This window comes from Leptodactylus fuscus, chromosome 5 (assembly GCF_031893055.1).
Source record: "Leptodactylus fuscus isolate aLepFus1 chromosome 5, aLepFus1.hap2, whole genome shotgun sequence".
Taxonomy (NCBI): Eukaryota; Metazoa; Chordata; class Amphibia; order Anura; family Leptodactylidae; genus Leptodactylus; species Leptodactylus fuscus.
This window is the reverse complement of record NC_134269.1, coordinates 112,330,358-112,352,106: the sequence shown is the minus strand read 5'-3', so window position 1 is coordinate 112,352,106 and position 21,749 is coordinate 112,330,358. Positions and strand designations below refer to the sequence as shown.

The 21,749-nt window shown below is 36.7% G+C and overlaps 1 protein-coding gene across 1 annotated transcript in view; it reads right to left on the bottom strand.

The window, feature by feature from the left end:
* The window catches only part of SEMA3A (semaphorin 3A), a 201,565-nt gene that overhangs the window by 140,942 nt on the left and 38,874 nt on the right, over positions 1-21,749 (bottom strand). The window contains exon 2 of the mRNA XM_075274048.1: positions 4,082-4,239. Coding sequence (XP_075130149.1) covers positions 4,082-4,239 — 158 coding nt within the window. The remainder of the gene's footprint in view (positions 1-4,081; positions 4,240-21,749) is intronic.

Sequence of the window (21,749 nt, the reverse complement as noted above, 5' to 3'; positions counted from 1 at the left end):
ATTCATACAGAAAGTGTATTGGAAAATTGGATAATTTTCATTAAACAAACAATGATGTGTATTTGCAGATACCAGACAATCCCTATAATTAAATTCTGGGCTTGTAAGTGTCTTTGACTCGAATTCAAAAGTATAAAGGCTAAAGGGGTTTAATATAAAATATAATGGTGGCAGTGGGCTGAAGATGGGTTAAAAAAAAAATAAAAAGAACCCGACCTCTCTGATCCTTTGGTAATACAGCTGTACACTTCCCTGGTTATTGCTGGTCTCCACTTCTTTCTCAACTGTGCGTGTTAGGGTCAGAACAGTAGTGGTGGGGGATTGGGGAAGTAACTACAGGCTCTGATTTTTGTTTTTAACCTATTTTTAAGCCATCGCCATCAATTTTTCTCCATCAAAATAACCTCTTTATAGAGAGTCTGTCAGCAGTAAATTGGTGATAAACCTAATCTCAGTACCTTACAGAGGTAATTCTACAATTCCCAAATATGTCTCTGTTATTCAGCTCTGGAGCCCCATTATATCTAAATAAACATCTTATTCATATGCAAATGAGCGACAAAGTGTTATGTCTGGGAACCTAGAACTGTTACCAAAGCCAATGCAAGATAAGATACACCCCAAATGCACTTTCCTCATTTGCATATGAATAACACAGTTATTTACATGAAAATAAACCTCCAAAGCTGACTAACAGAGGCATATCGGAAACTGTAGAATCATGGTTTAAGGTACTGGGATTATGTTTATAACCAATTTACTGCTGACAGACTCCCTTCATTTTCAAGTATTGTAGAATTTTTTTTTCTTTATACACAGATAATATATATACCGTATATACTAGAGTATAAACCGAATTTTTCAGCACAGTTTTTGTGCTGAAAAAGCCCCCCTCAGCTTATACTCGAGTCAAGCAAAGAAAATTTCATTTATTTATTTATTTTATTTGGGGGGGGAGGGGGGATCTATGACCAGCCGTAATAGTAATGTATGGAATCTCCCATAAAATAGTGAAAAAAAAGCTTTAAAAAATATATAATAAATAAAAGTTCTAAATCACTCCTTTCCCTAGAATACATATAAAAGTAGAAAATGACTGTGAAACTCAGACACAGGGATACCTAATGTGTATGTAAGTGCCCGGTCTACTGAATACTCTATAGGGTATCTGCAGTGCTTCTGTTTCATCAGGAAGGGGTTGATAGGAGCACTGCAGATACCCTATATTCAGCCAGGCTCAATTCCAAGTGGGGGGAAGAAAAACCAGTCCTCAAGCTTAGGGAAGGGGCAGACAGACAACCAGAACACCCCCTCCCCTTGCCCAGCACCTACTGCACCCAAAAACTCCGACCATATTAATTTTTGAAATTTTCCAGTAGATGCTGCATTCCCCCCCGGCTTATACTCGAGTCAATAAGTTTTCCCAGTTTTTTTGTGTTAAAATTAGGGGCCTCGACTTATATTTGGGACGGCTTATACTCAAGTATATACTATATACATACATACATATATATATATATATATATATATATATATATATATATATATATATATATATATGAATTTTTTTAAGCAAGCATAATATTCAACAATCTGCAGTACTATACAGTAATACACACTTAATACAAAATACAGTTTTGTTATACAATGGAGGTACAATGGATGTGATTGTATGGATGGATATATATATATATATATATATATACACACATATATATATATATATATATATATATATATATATATATATATGCAAATTGTGATGTGCTATTATTGAATTATTGACCATTTTTGCTTTTTACATAAACATGTTAGGAATGTTTCATCTGTAAAACCTGCATGGGAAATGTCCGCTACACAATAGTCATTGGCAGCAAAACACATGGTTATGACACACAGTTATTGGCCATACGCTGTAACTGCACTGTACCGCTACATATGAACCCAGCCTCAGGGATTTGGGTTAATTGCTTTTTTGCAACATGTAATTTAGGATTGTTTCACGGTATATTATAAACACATATAACCATAGTAAACAATTTGACAGCTCTCACTTTTATCAAACAGTATAACCAGATACTCATATACAGTTCAGAGCAAAATACATATGTTATCTCCTTTGATCTTCTTAGTGATAACTATGTAAATAATGGATAAACAGGTATTTTACTGGGAATCTAAATCTATATGAGCACGGGCTTGTTCCTGTTTAGATCAGCTGGCTCCATATGTTGCTGTCTGTAAACTCTATTTTGACTTGTCACACTTTGAGACTGTTAAAGTTGAGAGTACATTTCAGGCAAAGCTCCCAGACAGAATTCTGGAATAGGAAACTTGAATGAATGGCAATGTGAAAGATCATGTTTTGTCTACATTATTATTATTCCTACATGGCTGTCATAACATTCTTTTTGAATAACACTTTAAGTCAATCTCAGTTAAACTTATGACGTTTCATACCATAAGATCACAATTTTAGGAGCACACTGTACATTGTACCTAGAGCTGCCTACTGACTTTATATAATAAAAATGTCAAAAGTGACATCAAATTGACTTTTTTCATTATACTTTAATGATCACCTCACACTTACATTTGATGGCGTATTAATTTTTACAATTTTGATGACAAAAACTGAAAATATAACATTGCACCTGGCTTGATGGATTTACTGCTATTATAATTTTGCATATAAGTTTTATGTTTGTATTGTTTTTTTTCTTTTTATAGAAAGTGATTAACTATTGAAAACTACCTTACATTACTTACATTTTAAAATGTAGCTAGTGCTATGTATTCAATGTTTATGTTCATTTTTGTTCTCTCCGCTTTTTTTGTAACAATTATGACCACCAGATAATTTTCCTAAACTCCCAATCTCCATTTGCATATAGTGTTTTCTCAATATTCATATTGTGACACTATGCTGATCTTTTAGAAGTCAATTAATAATAAGATAGATATATATATATATATATATATATATATATATATATATATATATATATATATATATATATATCAATGAAAATGAAAGACATGCTACCACCTAAGGCTGGAAAGTGGAGGGGTATGGTCCTTGGTGGCATAAAATAGTTATGCAAGGCTGCAGCAACCAACATCTATGCTAAGACACTAGGGGCAATTCACAAAGTTGGGTGCATTTTATGATGAGGCTGTACATACAGTGACCCTGCCCCCCTCATTTTTTGGAAAAGTAGCAAAACTGTCACATAAATGCCACTTGTTACTAATTTAGTGGTATTAAATACTTTTGCAGTGTAAGCATATTGATAATTTAACACCACAATTTTATGGATCCTTTTCAACAAACAGTAGCCATGACTGAACTTTTTAATGTAATACTTCATTAAAAGTCATTAGATTTGCTGTTCACCATATAGACTATATAAGTCCATCATATGTAACTAGTTGTTATATGGTATGTTAACATCCTTAGCATGAAAACAAGTTGAAGGGAGATAACTGGACAGTTCTCAGCTAAATGAAATGGAGACATGGTAGATTAACACGGAAGACTTATAAGACAGTCTGTCCTTTCAAGAAGTATTTCAATCCAGTTTATAAAGGCTGTGACTTATTTATTTGATAGTATAATTGTAGTACATCTGGAATTGAGGTTATTTTTCTTGGTACTTATTCAGCATGCACTCACAGTGCTACATCCCTTATGTATACTGAATATGTGCGGATAGTAGACAAATGATTCTCTTTGTTACTCTACTAGACAATAATACTATTTTCCAGAAAGTGCTATAACAGAAGTTTAGAAAACCCAAGAAAGAAATTTCTCTTCTGACCATGTGACATGTTCCCGGCTGTGTTACTGTCCAAAATGACACTGAGCTGTGGAATTCTAGCACCACGACCAGCCAAAGTCACGGACCACTAATCTAACAGGCTACAATCCTAGACAAGTATTCTCATGTAATTTAATTTTAACAAAAACCAACCACATGCAAATAATGGCTGAAACTTCATAATGGACAACAAGATTAAAATGCAGAGAATCAAGATGGCAACTAATGTCCTTGTCTTCAATGAAATCCATATACAGTACCTTTTGATAATCTTTGATGTTAGCCAAGTTAAATGAAAATATGTGATCCTTAGCCCCAACGAATAGTCTTCCCCGCTCTTCATCTAATACAAATGTACTGTAACTCGAGCTGTTGGCCAATCCATTGAATGTGATTAAATTGTTGGAATCCAACATTTCTAAAACAAAAAGCAGGGCAAGAAAAGTTAGACATGAAAGCAAGGGTTTATTATTACAAGAATCATATCTACAAGCTTTAGTACATGATAAGGTTATGATATACGTTTTACTATATAAAAGAACTTGGCTAGACTTCACTAAAATTAAGAGCAGAAGACAAATGGTCCAGCATTAGACCTTCAGATCATCCTAAAATAAGGATTTCTAAACATGTATGTGTAACCTTTTGTGTACACATGCTGACCAGTTGCTGCAAAGGTCACTTAGAGCGTGTTCCTTTAAGCCACAAGGGTCATTGTACTCCATTTGACCATGTCCCAAATGCTTGTAGGATATGCATATCCATATATAGGAATTCAGTGTACAAGTATAAGGTCTTTGATAGAAAATAGTATATTACAGCTATATAAATAATAAATACATTTTACATAGACCAGACCTCATTTATATATTCTTTAGGCTGACTCTGTCATAGTATATAAGGATGTTTCAGGTTATCCTATGACAAAATAGAATGCAAATTATTTCAGCAGTTTATGGAAAACATGCAAATTTATGACAAAATGGCTGCTTTCAATTGTGTTTTATCTTTTGTATGGCCATCATTGATGATTTGTAGTTTCTCTGATAAATGTCATCTTAGTTGAGTACTTTTATTTTGTTAATTTCAATCTGAAATAACTTATTTCCATATCAAAAGGAATCTCTGTATTTGTACTGACCTAGCTGTCTTGAAGGACAATAAGACATCACATGCCTTTTTGGCTCTGCCAAACATTTCATAATCGGAAGGACTACACCAGGGAAAACTTGAGTACAGTCCTCATTTAACTACACCAGATGATAATAATAGGGTTAAAATGAATGTCAAGTGATAAAATAGAATAATAATCTAAATTAAATATTGCATTCTAATTAAGAAATACATTAATGATTATGTTACATTTACATTCTATTAGACTTGTAGAACCAGGTGAGAAAAAGTACAACATTTCTGGCTCAAATATATAAAGGAAGAGAATATATCTTGTGATACAAGACGTTTGACTTGCAAAGTTCTTTGTTCTAATACTGTCTTGCATGCTGACCCTTTTCATGACCTTGGATTTCATGCCACCTTATCTGCACATGTCACAAAGTGTTTCTGCCTTGTCATCACTTATGTTTTACTTTCATCATTGTACAATACGCTCTACAGAGAACAAGAATACTTCTCCGATACTGCATAGCTTGAACATGTATGAAGAAAGTTATAAAAATACTTGGACAATATGACTATTGCCAAGCAGTACAGCATATGTTTTCTGCTATGCTTCTGTAATGCCTATATCATGTTGGCCATGAATTTTTCATGTATTTTTTTTTCATTTTCTGCGTTTGTCATTAATTTTGTAATTGCTACCACAGTCATTGGACTATTACACGGATTTTGTTTGCAAAATTACGGCCGCAAAATAACGCGGCGTATACGATCCAGGCTCCCATTGAAATCAATGGGAGCATTTACGGCGCTCAAAGTCTCACACGCCGTATACGTGCCACATCACGCGGCACGTTGCTCCTTGTGAACTCCCCCTTATGCATTGCTTTAGTTACAGAAGATAAGTATAAACTTCATACATATATACAAAATTCATATTTAATCCAGAAACCATCTTTAACATTAGGGTCAATACTAGTGCCTTTTCTAAAAGGTCTGGTGTATTCTATTTATTGAAATGACAGAATACTTCAGATTCCCAAGTCACTAGCATTTATTTACAAGTGGGCTTAATAGTCAGAATTCTCAAAATTTAACCGGCTCCTGCCAGAGGCATTTTTCATTTTTGGTGTCTTTTTTTCAGGGCCAGAAGTACTTTTTAGTTATACCATTAGGCTCTATTCACACTAATTTCCTGGCTTCCATTTTTAACATAGTAATAACAGCTATAATAGATCTATTTTCCTGACGCATCCTATTTACTAATGATCTTTATCACACTTCCAATGGAGTTGCAGTAATTATGACAGAAAGAATAGGTTTGCAAACTACCCATTTATTGGTGTCAGAAATACTGTAACCTCTATAGGAAACTGCAAGGATTCAACAAGAAAAAGTGGCATGGAGAAATCTGGCAGGGAACCTGGCCTTGTGCAGCTCCGCTTGAATAAAACAGTTTACTCATTATTTGTATATTCACTTAAACACTGAAACCGAATATCAAATTCCAATATTAAAAAAACAAACAAAAAAACACAACAATGTGATGTCGTGATGTCGTACTATTGTGATGATGACTAGAGGTGTATAAGAGGAACATCTTTAGTGCAATATGGTGCATGTAGATTGAGCTAACATTTTTTAACTTGCTGGACATGAGGGTATGGATTCTCAGAGAACGGGGGCTTGGCTTAAAGGTACAATGATGAGGCAAAAATGAACCAATATTGTGTCATAAAATTCTAGCTCAGAGCAAGTCAACTAAATGGTGACATTAATGTAGACTAGACTGTCTGAAGATACACCAGATTTATCATCCAGCATTAGTCACTGTGCTAAATCTGGTTCTTTTCTTAGACTGGTTAAGTTTGTACTGTCTAACTACTAGTAAATCTGGGCCAATGTTTCCCAACTCAATGCCAATGTACAGTATTGTTTCCTTTTCAGAAGGAACAAACATTTTAAAACTTAAGAAAGATCCTTCCCCCTGGACATTATGTTGTTGTGTCTACAATATGCAGTACACAAGATTGTTATGTGCTTTGAAATAGTTCATTAGAAGTCCACATACAGCTGTTACGTTCTTCCTATTCCTGGAGAAATCAACATTGCAAACTGAAGACAATGACTACAAGGCTGTTTATCAGTCAACAAGGGTCTGTCAGATACTAGACAGCTACACAATACTAACTCTATCCTTTGAGTTTTCATTAGACAAACTTCAAATCTCTCGGTCTTGGGCTACCCTACACATTTCCCACTTGTCTACAGTGCTCATATTTATAAGAAGAAATTGGAAAACATAAGCATGATAATTCATAAATTAGTAGTTGTAGGTCTATGTTCCTAAACGTTTCCATATACAGGTGCAGGCATGTTCTGCTCGACTTACCATGAAGGCAGTAAAATAGTGGTGAAAGTATAGGTGCTGACCAGACATTTCTAGCTATGCTGGTACCCAGGAAAAAACAGATAAAATTCATAGTTCCATATAGTTGATGACACTGAAAACAGACACAGCCAGAGTAAGACAAAAAACAATCCATTACCTTTGTTTTTTCTCTTTATCCAAGGAGTGCAGACTATTTTCTATAATGCGCCTACACAATGCCTGCTCTTCCCTTACCTCTGCCAAACTACAGGTACTGAAAACCGGGGAGTCCCAAGCTTTTGTAGGTCATAAGTCACTTTTAGATACAATAGCTAGTGTTTAGCTATTGAGTATTAAAAGGTTAAAAAGTCCATCAAAAATATTATCAACTGATCTGACTTAGTTAACTCTTATCTCGATCACTCCTATTTGCAATTGTAGTCATTAGATTAAGAAATTGAGATTTCCTTTCAATTGTGAAACTGATATTAGATGTGAATACATTCTTATCTTCGACAATTATTATTGTTATATGAACATCTGTGATAATAAATATTGACACATACAATGAATGTCAGAAATTTATACCAAACTTTTTTTTTTTTTTTTAACTTTTTGGTTCTTTGAATCAGATGGAAATGCTACCTGCTTTCATGAGGTGCTTCTGTTTAAGTTACAAGAAATAGAGTTATAAAATTGTTACATGCCGTTAACTACTTTAAAGCTTTGGAAAACGAGCTGAGGTCAACAATATTTCATTGTGCCCAGAAGAGTCATAAACTGCTTTTATATGAGATCTTCATTATTTTCTATGGGGGAAAAGTTGATTGAGTAGCCATTTGTTTTCTATTAGTTGTCCCTTCCATATAGTCAAGGAGTAAGAAAAAAAGCTATTAAGAATTAGAAATGTAGCATGAAACAATAACATATTCTTTAAGTTCTGTCTTTAGTTGAAACCCTAATTAGGCCTTAAACATAATAAAAGATTTAAGTGCAATATATATTTTCAATAATGAGAACAGAAGCCAGTTCTAAGAGTGTGACACAAAGCAGTCAGTCATGGCCGAGAGCTGGTGAAGCTGTGCACAGGGAAACAGCTTCTGTTCTAAGGCGCTCAGCAGCATTTAAACTGTTAATTCTTAAGAAGTGTTAGCTGTGTGAAACTTAGCAGTAAAAAAAGAGCATGTGTTAAAATGTTTGTTGCTATATGCAAAATTATATCCAGCAAGGAGGTCTATTGCATGCTTCATATTATTCCCAGATATCGCTGCATTTTAAGTGTCTTGTAGCTCTGGAAATAGTATTGACAAGTTATTTTTGTAAAAAATTATGCAAGAGACTATTTATCTGAGATAACAGCTAACTTCCTGCTTTCAATAGAGATCAGTAGATGAAATAGACAGGTAGACAGAAGAATAGATGAATAGATAAATAGATAGATAGATAGGCTAAGGCCCCATGTAGCATCCCACAGCAAAAAAAGCTTTGTGGGAAAAACTACGGCGGCAACACATGATGGTTAGAGATGAGTGAACACTGTTCGGAACAGACGTTCCGAACAGCACGCTCACAGCACGCTCCCATAGAAATGAATGGAAGTGGCCGGCACGCAGGGGTTAAGCGGCTGGCCGCCGGCAAAGTCTGCGTCACAGGTGCTTCCATTCATTTCTATGGGAGCGTGCTGTTTGGAACGGCTGATCCGAACAGTGTTCGCTCATCTCCAATCATGGTTCCTCCCGCAGCATTTTGGACAGAAAGTTTGCAGAGGTTTCCTCTACGAACTTTATGTTTCAAATTATAGCTATGGGGAAACCACCGGCATTGCCATAGGTTTGGAAATCGAAGTGCGTCCGCTCTGCAGTTTTTACGGCAAAAAGGGCATAGGATTCACTAGAGTCCCATCCACTTTGCCCTGACTGTAAACCGCCCCGATCGTTCCTGCAGCATTTCCGCTGTGGGCAAATCATGGAGTTAATGTCACATGGGGCCCCAGCCTTAGACACATTACGTCCAAACTATACTATCAGCATTTCACCTAATGGGATCAGCTGCCACAAATTCTCCTGGCTATGGGTTATAAAACTATATGATCTTCTGATTGATACAAGAACTTGCTTTATCTGTATTTTTTCAGTCCTCCATTTTTTTCTGAGATAACATTTTGGAGGCTTCAAACCCAACTACTAGTTCTCCATAGAGATATGAAGGTATACTGTATTAGAATGATATATTCTCAATCCGCAATGATCATCCTGAAACAAAAAGATATTTTATGCTAAAGGAAAAATGTAAATTTGTCTCTTTTTTTTTTTTTATAAAGGATATTAGTTTTTTTTTTTTTTTTTTAAATACCATACCTTCATTTTGCCTTACCTATTTTATCTATTATTATGTGACAACTAAATCTGACTTGTTTAGCAACTATTCTATACAAAATATGAAATAGCAAGTAAATTTATCTGGAATTTCTAGTGCTCTTACAGTACATTATTTTGCATAGTATTCAAAAATACAAGAGACTGCCTGATCCTACAATGTAATGAATAGAGTGGTCTGCTTTGTAGCATGTAGAATAATTTCCTATTCTATCAGCACCTAATGAATTTCCCAAGGAACAGAACAATAAAGTACACTATACAGTATGTATCTTTCGGTGTTCCTAGTAATTAAGTAGCATGCTGATAAGAGAAGGTAGACAATATATCAAACACAAAGCCCAGACTTTCATTTTCTGTCCATCCGATCTTTTTCATCTCCATAGCACAACATTAATTACAACACAGCTGGTTTTTAGGGCGTAATTCCAGTTTCCTTTCAATAGGATGTAAGGCAGAGACCGTCTGACGTCTTACTTTAAGACACACATCTATCACAAAGCCACCAACACCCTTCCCCTCGTGAAGTTGGAGATAAATATGATTTACTCCACCCTCTGGGAACATTTGCATGTTTATTTTAGCCACAAACCTCATATGTGACCAACTCGAAGATGAATGGTGTCACTATCATTTTGAGATAATATCTGACTTAATGTGGCAAAGATCCACTTCTGAAGTCTAGCACTATTTCCATTACAAGGACACTCAGGAAGTTCAGGGAAAAGGTAGTGTTCATTTTATTTTTTGTGTTTTTTTTTTTTAAAAAAAAACAGAGATAACATATACTTGGGAATAGACCCCCCAAAAAAACAACTAGTGAATGCCAGGAAAATGCCAGAGTATGAAATCTCCATGTAGTACTGGGCATCTGTGACTAAGCAATACCAAGTTTATTTATCTATTTTTTATACTAAATGAATGAAAGTTAATTGATATAATGTAGTAAAAGGGATTTTCAATATTATAAAGTAGATATAACATTGGTGGGGTCCTACAACCAGCACTCGCAATGTTCTGCTCACTGATCTAAGTCAGGCAGTGTTCACACTTGCACCCGGTGTCTGCCTGTGTCACTGTGCTCGGTTTCTGTCCTCAGCACCGGTGAAACTGGACAGGAGACGGCTATCCCTGCGGTCAGCTTTAAAAGCCATTCATTTCCTGCATGTCTTACTTTGTGTCCAGCCAAAAAGAAACGGTTTCCCCCACAGAGGGGCTGTCAGCGGACACCGGCAGTTTCCTTTTAAAACCCATTCAAATGAATGGGTTTTAAAGCTGACCGCCAGGAAGCCGTCCCCTGTCCAGTTTCTCATGGCTGAGGATGGAAACCCGGCGGAATGATACAAGACAGACACGGGCGCAAGTGTGAATGCCCCTTAGGCAGTTTTTAGCAATTCATCTCTCACACATATACTAACAAACTTGCAGAAGAGGATGTAACTCTTGAAGGAAGTATCCAAATCAAAAGAGTTAGGAATTTCTTTAAATAGTCTGTAAGAAATAAAATGCATAAAGAATGTGTGCAAAAGGGAAAACTTGGATCTCTCCACTATGAGAATTTGATCTCCTCTGGAAAATAAGTGTTATATATAAGATTACATCAGATTTGTATTAAACAATTCAGTTGACCTGTCACACACCAGAACTGTGCTGCAATAGAAATGTGCTAAAAAGCAGAAAAACATTACTCTATTCCTTGATACATATAAGGTACGTTTTGGCTAAGCATTAATGTGTTCTGAGAAGCAAAGGAAGAAAGCAGCCACCAAACACCATTGATGATGGCTTATTGCCCTTGAGAACAAAACTCAGACCTGCTGAAATCTAATTGTCTGGACCTTCTCTCCTACATCATTTACCAACAGGGGGAAGTGGTAAAACCCCCATATACACTACAAAGTGAGCAGGTCCCACCAAAATGAATGTATTTGCTGATATTACTCAAGTACTGTATGCCAAACTAGTCATACACACTAATCTTACACTGGATTCACACCAGTGCTTGTTCTAGGTTCGCTGCAAGCAGCGCTTTTCAATTCACAAAATTTTCGCCCTTATCAGTCAGAAACAGAGTGGAAACCAAACGGACCCCATTATAGTCTATGGGGTTTCCTAGTTTCCGTGGGTAACCTCTTTTTTTAAGGGGATTAGGTTTCCATTCGGGGGGGGGGGGGGGGTAGTCCCCAAGTGGAACGCAAATGGGAACCTAGCTTTACATGAACATAATAGCTACACCATTTACAGAGATTGTAGAGATCAGCAACATCTTACACTTTTTTTTAACTAAGCAATATCACAGCGCAAATGTCATATTTTCACTATTTGATATAAAGTTAATTGGCAATAACTAGAATAGACTGATAGCATTATTTAATATTTAGAAGCATAATTTGATAGATTGCGATAATTTCCATTGGACAGGGTTTTCATTTATTATGTTGTATGAAAGCCATGGTCAGTAACATTGGTAATTTGTTTTCATGACTAGACTAATATAAATTAATGCAAAAGTAAATGATTTGCAGCTCTTTGCTGTGCCATTTTATTGGGCCTCCTGGCATGAAGCATTTGATGTTCATTTATTAAATTGCCAATTAATGGTTTCCAACAGTAGGAAATCCCCTAATGTTTTCAATATAGCCAAAAGCGCGTCTTATAATTGACTAGATGCCAGGCTTTTCTTGCCTAGAAATAAATTATGGGTATTTTTATTACATTCACAAAGGAACTAAATCACATTTAAAATATGTGATGTTATGTGGTTTGTGTTTTTTCCTACTACTGTATTCTGACATACAGTAAAGCTTTGTACAGTGCAGCATGTTAGGATTTATCTCACCTTTAAACAACAATGGATCTCATACAGAAGGTTTAATACGTCAAGAATGCCTGAATTCTTAGAATGCCTCATTGAGAAGTGTATGCCATTTTTATTATTTGCCTAAAATAGAATATTTACCATTTATAGTATGTACTTTGTTTGCTCCAATTCTAAAAAGAAATGGACAGTATCTACTGACTGTAAATTATAAATGCGGGTCTCCTGCCCAGGACAGCACCTGCCATGAGAAGGCATAAACTGAGGCGCAGCTTTTTTTTATATTGGTTTCTTCTTAAAGGGGTATTCCCACGTCGCATACTCCCCAATCTTCACTGCTGTAAAATCATCTTTCTTCCTGGTTTCTTGCATCATTTGGTGGGCGGGGTTTCATGCAACCTGCCATTTAGCTCCGCCCCCAAATGAGCATGTAGCTCCGCCCACCGCATAGCGTGATCCTATGGGGCGGCTGAAGGGCCTGTGATGTCATACAAGGTCCTCAAACAACAGAATATGCACAATACTGCCTGTCTCTGCCATAATGAACACAATTGAACTAGCTAACCTGATAAATGGGAGAACAGAAAACGAGTCCAGAAATGAAAGCAGCTCCTCTCCCCTATCTGATAGCAAGGAGGTAGGTCACGTGGTGTAGACACAGTAATAGCTAGAAACACAGGCTCGCTCCCCTGCACTTAGCCCCTCCTCCATCCCCCCTGAGAGCAGCAGATACATCACTTGACTTTTGAGCAGATAAGTCAAGGGCTGTGTCAACAATGAATTGAATAAAGTAAGATAGTGGACAAACAAAGCAGTTTTGCTGAAGCAGTGTATTTAGGAGAAGTCTTACATCCACATTAACAAGCAGTATAGATAGGATCCTTGTGATGGGACAACCCCTTTAAAGGGATCTATCATTGGGAAAAGTCATTTTTAACTAAGCATATACTTGCATAGCATTTAGAAAGGCTATTCCACACATACCTTTTGTATGTAAATCACCTTACTTGAATTAGCCCATTTTTATTCATATTGCAATTAGCCTCCAGCAAGCACCAGAAGTCTCAGCGAGCGCTGTGTGTTGTGTGTGTGAGAGAGCAGGGAGGCTGATGAATCATGAGCAGCAGCAGCAGCCTCCGGGCTCTCACTGAGACTTCTGATGCTCGTTGCTGGCTAATTAGCATATGAAAAAAACTGGCTCATTTAAAAACTACTGAAGGGATTAACATACAAAAGGTATGTGTGGAATAGCCTCTGTAAAGCTATGCAAGTGTATGCTTAGTTAAAAATGACTTTTCCCAATGATAGAGCCGCTTTAAAGATTACGGGGTAAAGAATCATATGGAAAATGTAATATTTTCTATGCACAAAGCACTGTTAAAGTGTCAAAACTGACATTCATATTCTTCTAATTTATTATATTTTACTTGTTGATGCCAGGTTCGCTCCCATCTTGGGGTTTCCATTCTTCCACGTGTCCACGTGAAGTCCCAAAAAACAGAAACCCGATCCACTTAAAAAGCAGTTACCCACAGAAACCCAGAAACAGATTCCATAGACTATAATCGGGTCTGCTGGGTTTCTGCCCGAAAAAAATAAAAATGTAAAGAGAAAAGGACTCTTCTCTCCGCATTTTTCAAGCAGAATGGGGGATGGAATTCCTGAACACAGATGTGAACCTAGCCTTAGTTATCTTTGTGTAACAGAAAAATCAGCTTATGGTGTTCATTCTCGTCTTTGTAACCTTTCACTTTGAAGACATTGTATAAGACTCAAAAATTTTATTCAAGAAACCACTTTTTTCAATAGGCTATTCCTGGTATTGTAGCGTGAATGTTGACAAAGACCTTCAATAATGTCACTATTTATGGAACAAAGTGACCACATTTCTTTATTGTTAAATAACCCCTTTAGAAGGAACCTACCACTAGATTTTATGTCACTAAACCACCAGTATGTCTGTGTTTGCATGGTGCTTGGTTTCCTCTCACAGTCTAAAAACATACTTGTGGGGTAATTATATTTTTTCTTTTTTAACGCAGATTGGGAGCCCCATTTGGGGCTCACAATGTACATTTTTCCCTATCAGTATGTCTTTGATTTATGGGAGGAAATCCACGCAAACATGGGGAGAACATACAAACTCCTTGCACATGCTGTCTTTGGCAGGATTCGAACCCAGGACTCCAGCGCTGCAGTGCTAACCACTGAGCCACCATGTTGCCCCTTGTAGGGGACAATAAGTGATTACAACATTTCTCAAAGAGCTGTGGAACATGTTGGCGCTATACAAGTCAGTCATTAAGTGAAATAAACTTTCAAGCATTATCAGCTCATTGTATGACAGTATTGTTCCAGCTGTATCAGGGATAGTGCTATCATTCATAATGGACGATTCGCTCTTCCAAAAATGTCAAAGTCATTTCATAGTTTGCCAGGGAACCACAGAGTCAGGTTTTTTTTTTTGGCTCCCTGCTTGACCAGTTTAGTATGGCACTGGAAAGAAACTGAAATTACGTCATTTGACTGACAGGTTGTATTGTTGAGCATTGTTCATTGTTGATCATTGTTGTGCTTGTGTATTGCCAGTTTAACTCTTAAAGGGATTTTTCCTAAATAAGATCAGGGGACCAGTCAGCTGTTTTAGGAGGCTGCAATATCAGGCGATTGCTGCACTCTCTTCAGTACAGCGCCTTACATTTATACAGCTACTGTGCTTGGTATCGTAGCTTAGCTGATCATTTGAATGGGACTGAGTTGCGATCAGGCCATGTGACCGATCAATCTGACATTATATGGTCTATGGAGCGGCAGTCAGGGAGTGTCACTGCTGCATTAAACATCTCATTCATGGGGGTCTCACGTGTTGGACTTCTGATCTTCAATTCAACGGCCTATCTCATTCTGTTGTCTCTGCATCATTGGCATTAATATTTGATCGTTGTTCTTTATTGGCTATCCTGCAGCACTGTTTCTTGTATATTTAGGGTTTCCTTACTTGTTCCATTGCTAATCATGTATGTACAATGTTTTTGATTCATGATGCATTATTTACTTTTACTTTACTTTTTTGGTAGAATTGGAAGGGACCTCAAGGGCCATCGGGTCCAACCCCCTGCGAGTGCAGGTTTTCCTAAATCATTCCAGCTATATGTTTATCCAGATTCCGCTTGAAGATTTCCATTGATGGAGCGCCCACCACCTCCCGTGGCAGCCTATTCCACTCTCCCACTACCCTCACTGTCAGAAAGTTTTTCCTAATGTCTAATCTGTATCTCTTTCCCTTTAGTTTCATCCCATTGCTTCTTGTACTTCCTTGTGCTAATGAGAATAGGGTAGATCCCTCTGCACTGTGACTACCTTTCAGATATTTGTAGACTGCTATTAAATCTCCCCTCAGCCTTCTCTTCTGCAAACTAAACAATCCCAGTTCTTTTAGCCGCTCCTCATAGGACATGGTTTGCAGACCTTCCACCATTTTGGTTGCTCTTCTCTGGACTTGCTCCAATATATCGATGTCTTTCTTGAATTGAGGCGCCCAGAACTGTACACAGTATTCCAGGTGTGGTCTGACCAGGGAAGAGTACAGCGGAATAATGACCTCTCTTGATCTAGATTCAATGCTTGTCTTAATACATCCCAGAATTTTATTCGCCTTTTTTGCAGCAGCACCGCACTGTTGGCTCATGTTGAATTTGTGATCTACTATTATGCCCAAGTCCTTTTCCCTATGCTATCACTTAGTTCTATTCCTCCCATACTATATATGTTTTTTACATTTCTGTTACCCAGATGTAGAACTTTGCATTTGTCCCTGTTAAATACCATTTTGTTGGCCTCAGCCCATTGTTCCAGTGTGTCTAAGTCCTTTTGAATACACTCTCTCTCCTCTCTAGTGTTGGCTATTCCTCCTATCTTCGTATCATCTGCAAATTTTATGAGTTCCCCAATAATTCATATTTCATATGAATTTAATATTTTAATTATACAATAGTTTTCTCCTATTTATTATCATAATAGAAGTGTAGATTTTTTGTCGTTTCTGTGTCGGTGTAGTCATTTATTCAGGGATCACATTTGTAGGCTACTATCCTAAAGATACAACATCAATTTAAAAGTCCTGGAAATAACTTTAAATGAAAGTCTGAGTAAGTACAAGTGTATAGCATGGTACATTGGTCTACTCACACATGATTGATCCACATTGCATTTATCACAGGGACACTGACTTTCAATGCTTTTTAATCCTATGCATTTTATTCTTTCAGGTAGACATCTTCCACAGAGTACACTCTAATCACATCTATACTGTTGCTTGGCTACTGTATACAGTATATAGAGGAATAGGAGTACATGTCAGAAGTCCAATGATCCATGTTACAAATACATTTTTCAAATACCCTGAAGCAATTTACCTTACAGTGAATAGATCCCTGGTTAACTGTGAATACATCTGGACCTAAACAAATTCCTACTACATTTTCTGATATAGTTCTGATATACTAGACAAGTGCAAAGGTTGAAGTTCTAGGGACCTTCCTTTTAATAGGAACAAAAAATCCTTAGTTTTTTTGTTTTTTTATTTTTACAAGGAATATGACTCATTGCAAATCAAAGCTTAGATACAATGGAAAACACCACTGTACATTAATGGAGATGCAAACTTTTCCTCTTGCAAGATCCAAAACATCATTCATCATCTTTTCAAGCTGTTTCAAATACTAAGCTTAGGCCATATGACTAATTATGGCATGCAAAAGATTCCAAAACTTTTTCCTTAATTTCCCAAGTTTTTTTTTTTTTTTTTCAGATCATATGACAATTTGTTTTTGCTTATGATTAGTGATAATAAGACATTTGGATGATCATAAAAACAAAAACAAAACACCAGCACTATTATTGTGTATACACTGGTAATAGTAACATTTGTACATTCTTCAATCAAATCTCAATGTTAAGGACAAAACAGAAAAATGTCTTGTAGCATACTGAAAAGAGGGATGCACCATACAGTAGTTCATATCATATAGATACTGGAAGTTCAGAAAGTGATCTTTACATTATAGAACATCAGATTTAGTTTTGTAAAAACAATATGTGGTTATGGTAATAGACAATGGTTACGAGTATGAAAGCTCAAGAATAATAATGCTTATTGGGCTGTTATATGCTAGTACATGAATGTTCATCATATAGGATCTATGCATGCAACTAAAAACTGTTTCCATGATACTTAAATGTCCTTCTTTGGAGGGACCTGTTGACCTATTCAAAACAAAATCTTAAGATAGATTCCAGGAAACTGGATAGCTAGCATCTAAAAACCTATCAGTATCTACAACAGTATAATGGGGCTGTTATTAATACCAGACAATCACATCTATAGACTTGATGGCTGTCTGACAACCTGAGAATGTAACCTGGACTATTCTCTAGGGATATATTGTCTCAGAGACAATGAGGGAAAATAGAGAAAATTAAAGAGAGAAGGGTCAAGAAATTGGGCTACAAGATCTATGTTGTAAAGGATATAATGTGGCTAAGCAGAAACCAGAGAAAGTGTTAGAAACTAAATAGCATATTGGTAATAGACAGGCTTATTTCTATAAAGGTGAAGTGTGAGGGAAACTCAGCCTGGCTGACACACAAAGGCAAGCAAAGGAATCATATTTTATTAGGATTGTTGCTCCATATTGCATCAAGCTTGAGGTTTTACTTGTCCTATTGGCACGGTAGATTACTCCGAACAGTATTTTACTCAATACTCAAGCATCATGTTTAGTGATCCCAGGAACACAATCTTACAGAAAGGCAGCTATGGCAGCTTGGTCGAGATAACAGTTTCTTACAAACATGATTCCAGTGCAACAGAGGTATTAACTTGGCAGTCACACTTCTTGGCAGAGGAGATATACTTACAGCCATCAATCTCTTACCAAACAACTCCAACTAGAAATTACCAGAAGCACCAACTACAAATCCAAAGCAATAAACTCCTGGTTTACCTGGTTGTACTTTCTCTTTGCCCGCTCACTTTTTTTGCATTATGGTATCACCTCTTTCACTGCATTACAGCGCCATATTGGCCACCAGGTCTCTTCAGGGTTACTCTACACCATGGTCACCATGTCTCCTCAAAATAATGTTTACACGTACTCCCGACACCCAGTATCAGATGCTCAGCAATACTCCATAGTGGCTTATTCCATTCAATAGTTTGGCATACAGGGTTGGCCTATTAAATTCAATGTTCATCATACTCTACTACATACAATGCAGTTCTCCCCATAAGGCTAATTTCACCCATGGAACTAGGTCTTTGTGCTGTCTTGAATAATGTGTTGGGAGAGGGTCTCCTAGTATGATATGCTATGTGTAATGCTAGGAGTCACTTGGAGGCAGATGTTCAGGCCAGTAAATCCAACACACAGACCGAGTTTCATGTAACTCTAACCTAAGACTTGGTTTTCACTGTTCAGTTTCTTGCATTTAAAACTAAAACTAGTAGTGGACTGGGTAAAAGTGAAGGAGTAGCAGGAAGAACTTAAGCATGAGGCATGTTCTTTTACATGTGGTCTGACAGCCTTTCATGGCCACTCAATTCTTCTAGCATATAGACATACACATATATACATTTCATTACCCTTATTTCCTTGATCCCCTGAATGCTATTCTTTACATGGAAATCAAAGGAGGTTTGGGAGATTTAGCGGGGGGTCCTAATGGACTTCCCCACTCCCTCTTTATGTGTTGAATTGTGTCTCCATATTTACTTTGAATTGTTATTGTGTTGCTGTTGTTTTGTCGATTGTTTGATTTTATGTTAAGAAAAATTTGTTAATAAAAATTATCTGATTTAAAAAAAAAAAAAACATTCTAAGAAACAATGCTATTTCATTAGGAATAATGTACAAGTATTTCCTAAAAAGTCAGAAGAGCTGACAAGTACTCGTTAAGGTCTGAGACTTTACTATTGATGACCTGCCAAGGATACAGTAGTTTATCAACATCAGATCAGTGACAATTTAACCCCTGGCAAATTTGGCCATTAGCCGCTTGCAGGACTCACCTGCCCTTACAACTTTTTTTTTTTTTTTTTTTGGAAAGGCCATACAAGGATGAGGTTTGGTGACACTGGTAGGAAAACGGACATACAAGCAAATAGAAGTCTACAAATATGCAGGCACTGCGAAGACTCTGATAACTCAGCTATTTGCAATATTTCCCTTATTTAAATAATGAATTGTGTAATTGATATAAATTTAGAATTTGCATTAAATTGTGGAAAATAAGTTTTTTTTTCACACCTATGAGCTAAGGAAAAAAACAAGGCAATAACTGTAAAGTGTTCCAGAGTATGTCATCTTGTTAAAAATTATTTTGCTGGACAAGAGCTGTTTATAAAGTCAAATGAAAGTCTGAAAGGGATAAAAATATGTCATATTAACCAGATGACTGAGGTTAGGCTGTTGCTGAGATATTCAGCAGCCAAAAACCTGAAGAAAAACTGCATTTTGACCATCTGAAGGTGTCAGTTTGATGGTTAACAGACAAATGGAATGCTTGATGTAACGGTGAGCTAATTTACTAAAGATAGATGGCACGTCTTGTCATTAGGTGTGGAAAGCAGGTTCAACCCTTTGATAAATGGATTGCAACTAGTAAAAATCTGCCTGCAAAAAAGTCTCTGTATTGTATAGTTAATATCTGTCTGGTGTGACGGTCGCTTTAGATAGGATATAAGATCTAAATAAGATGATGATCTGTCTCCTTTTGGATTCCCACCACTTCAGGGGCCATATTGCCTATGGGGCTGATTTATTATGGGAGAATTATTGAAGTCGCTTGCTTTGTTTCTTCTAATTTCTTGGTTTATTTTTTCATTTTTAAAACCAAGCTAGAAGTGAAGTGCCTTTGTGTAAAAATTTAGAGCATATAGTAGACTGGTTGTGCACCTGTGTGCCATCTATACTACAGTGCAAGTTCATTGAAGTTCATGAAGAAAGGCACAATAGACAAACAGTAATAGAAAAAAATGACTAATCAAACAAAATGTGCAAAACAGGAAAACGATTCTGGTATTAAGGCAATAATAAATTGGCCCTAATTAACATTTAATCAATATTATTATTATTTATATATTTATTAAGAATTCATTAACCAGGTTTATTATTCAAAGACTTAATACTTTCTACTTTTTTATTTCTTGATTAAAAGAGTTTTCTCATAAAAACAATTCCTGTCCTACTAGGGCATAGAGGCATCATAGAGGGGGTCCTCTGCTTAGAAACACAGCTTCTTTTGTTGCAGATTTTGTTGCGTTTTTTTGATCCAAAGCCAAAAATGGTTACAGAGGGAACAGAGAATATATAGGAAGTTCTTACACTTTTCCCTTCTGCTCAATCCACTCATGAGTTTGACTCAAAAAACCGCGACAAAATCTGCAACAAAAGAAGTTGCGTTTCTACACCGTAGGGCTTCAGCCTTAGCTAGGAAAATGGGTCACCCTGCCCAGATGCTGCAAAAGGTGCACTGGAGGGGAAATACCCTAGCAACATCAGATAATAGGGCCACATTCTGATAGGGATGGTCTCTCATGAAACATCCTATTTCAAGGGGTTTTACTATTGTAGACACTGCAATCTATTAACAAGATAGGGGGTAATTGTCAGACAGGTGGGGGCACAACCACTGAGACCCCTAGAAATCTGGAGAAATCTGGAGAAGCAGTGCAGTCTGGTGAGGATTCCAAAAGTCCAGCTGAAGCACCCCATTATATTCTATGAGAGACTGCAGGCTCAGCGGCTAAACAGAAGTGAATTGAGCACTAGCCATCCAAGCGCACTGATACAGTTAGACCTCAGTGGTGTGACAATTATCTTATATCCTTAGTGGAAGCCCCATTAACCAAAGCAGAGAGCTGGTATCAAAGAGTAGCTCCCACACTCAGACTTGATTCGGCCATGATAACCCCTTTAATTTTTCTTTGGCTTTTTCTATATCTCTATATCCACAGCATTATTTTCAGTGGCAGTACCAAATATACATTGGGTGTTATATCCTTATACATAAATGTTGGGCAGGTTCTTTATAAAAAGCACATACGCCTAGATTCTTCTTTAGTAGATACCAAGTCAGTATAGACGGGAAAATAATTCAAAGTACGTAAAATCACCATTTAAAGCCTTATGGGATTTTTTTGTTTCTTTAAAAAGAGCTTCTGAAATACCAAAAGGACTAATAAA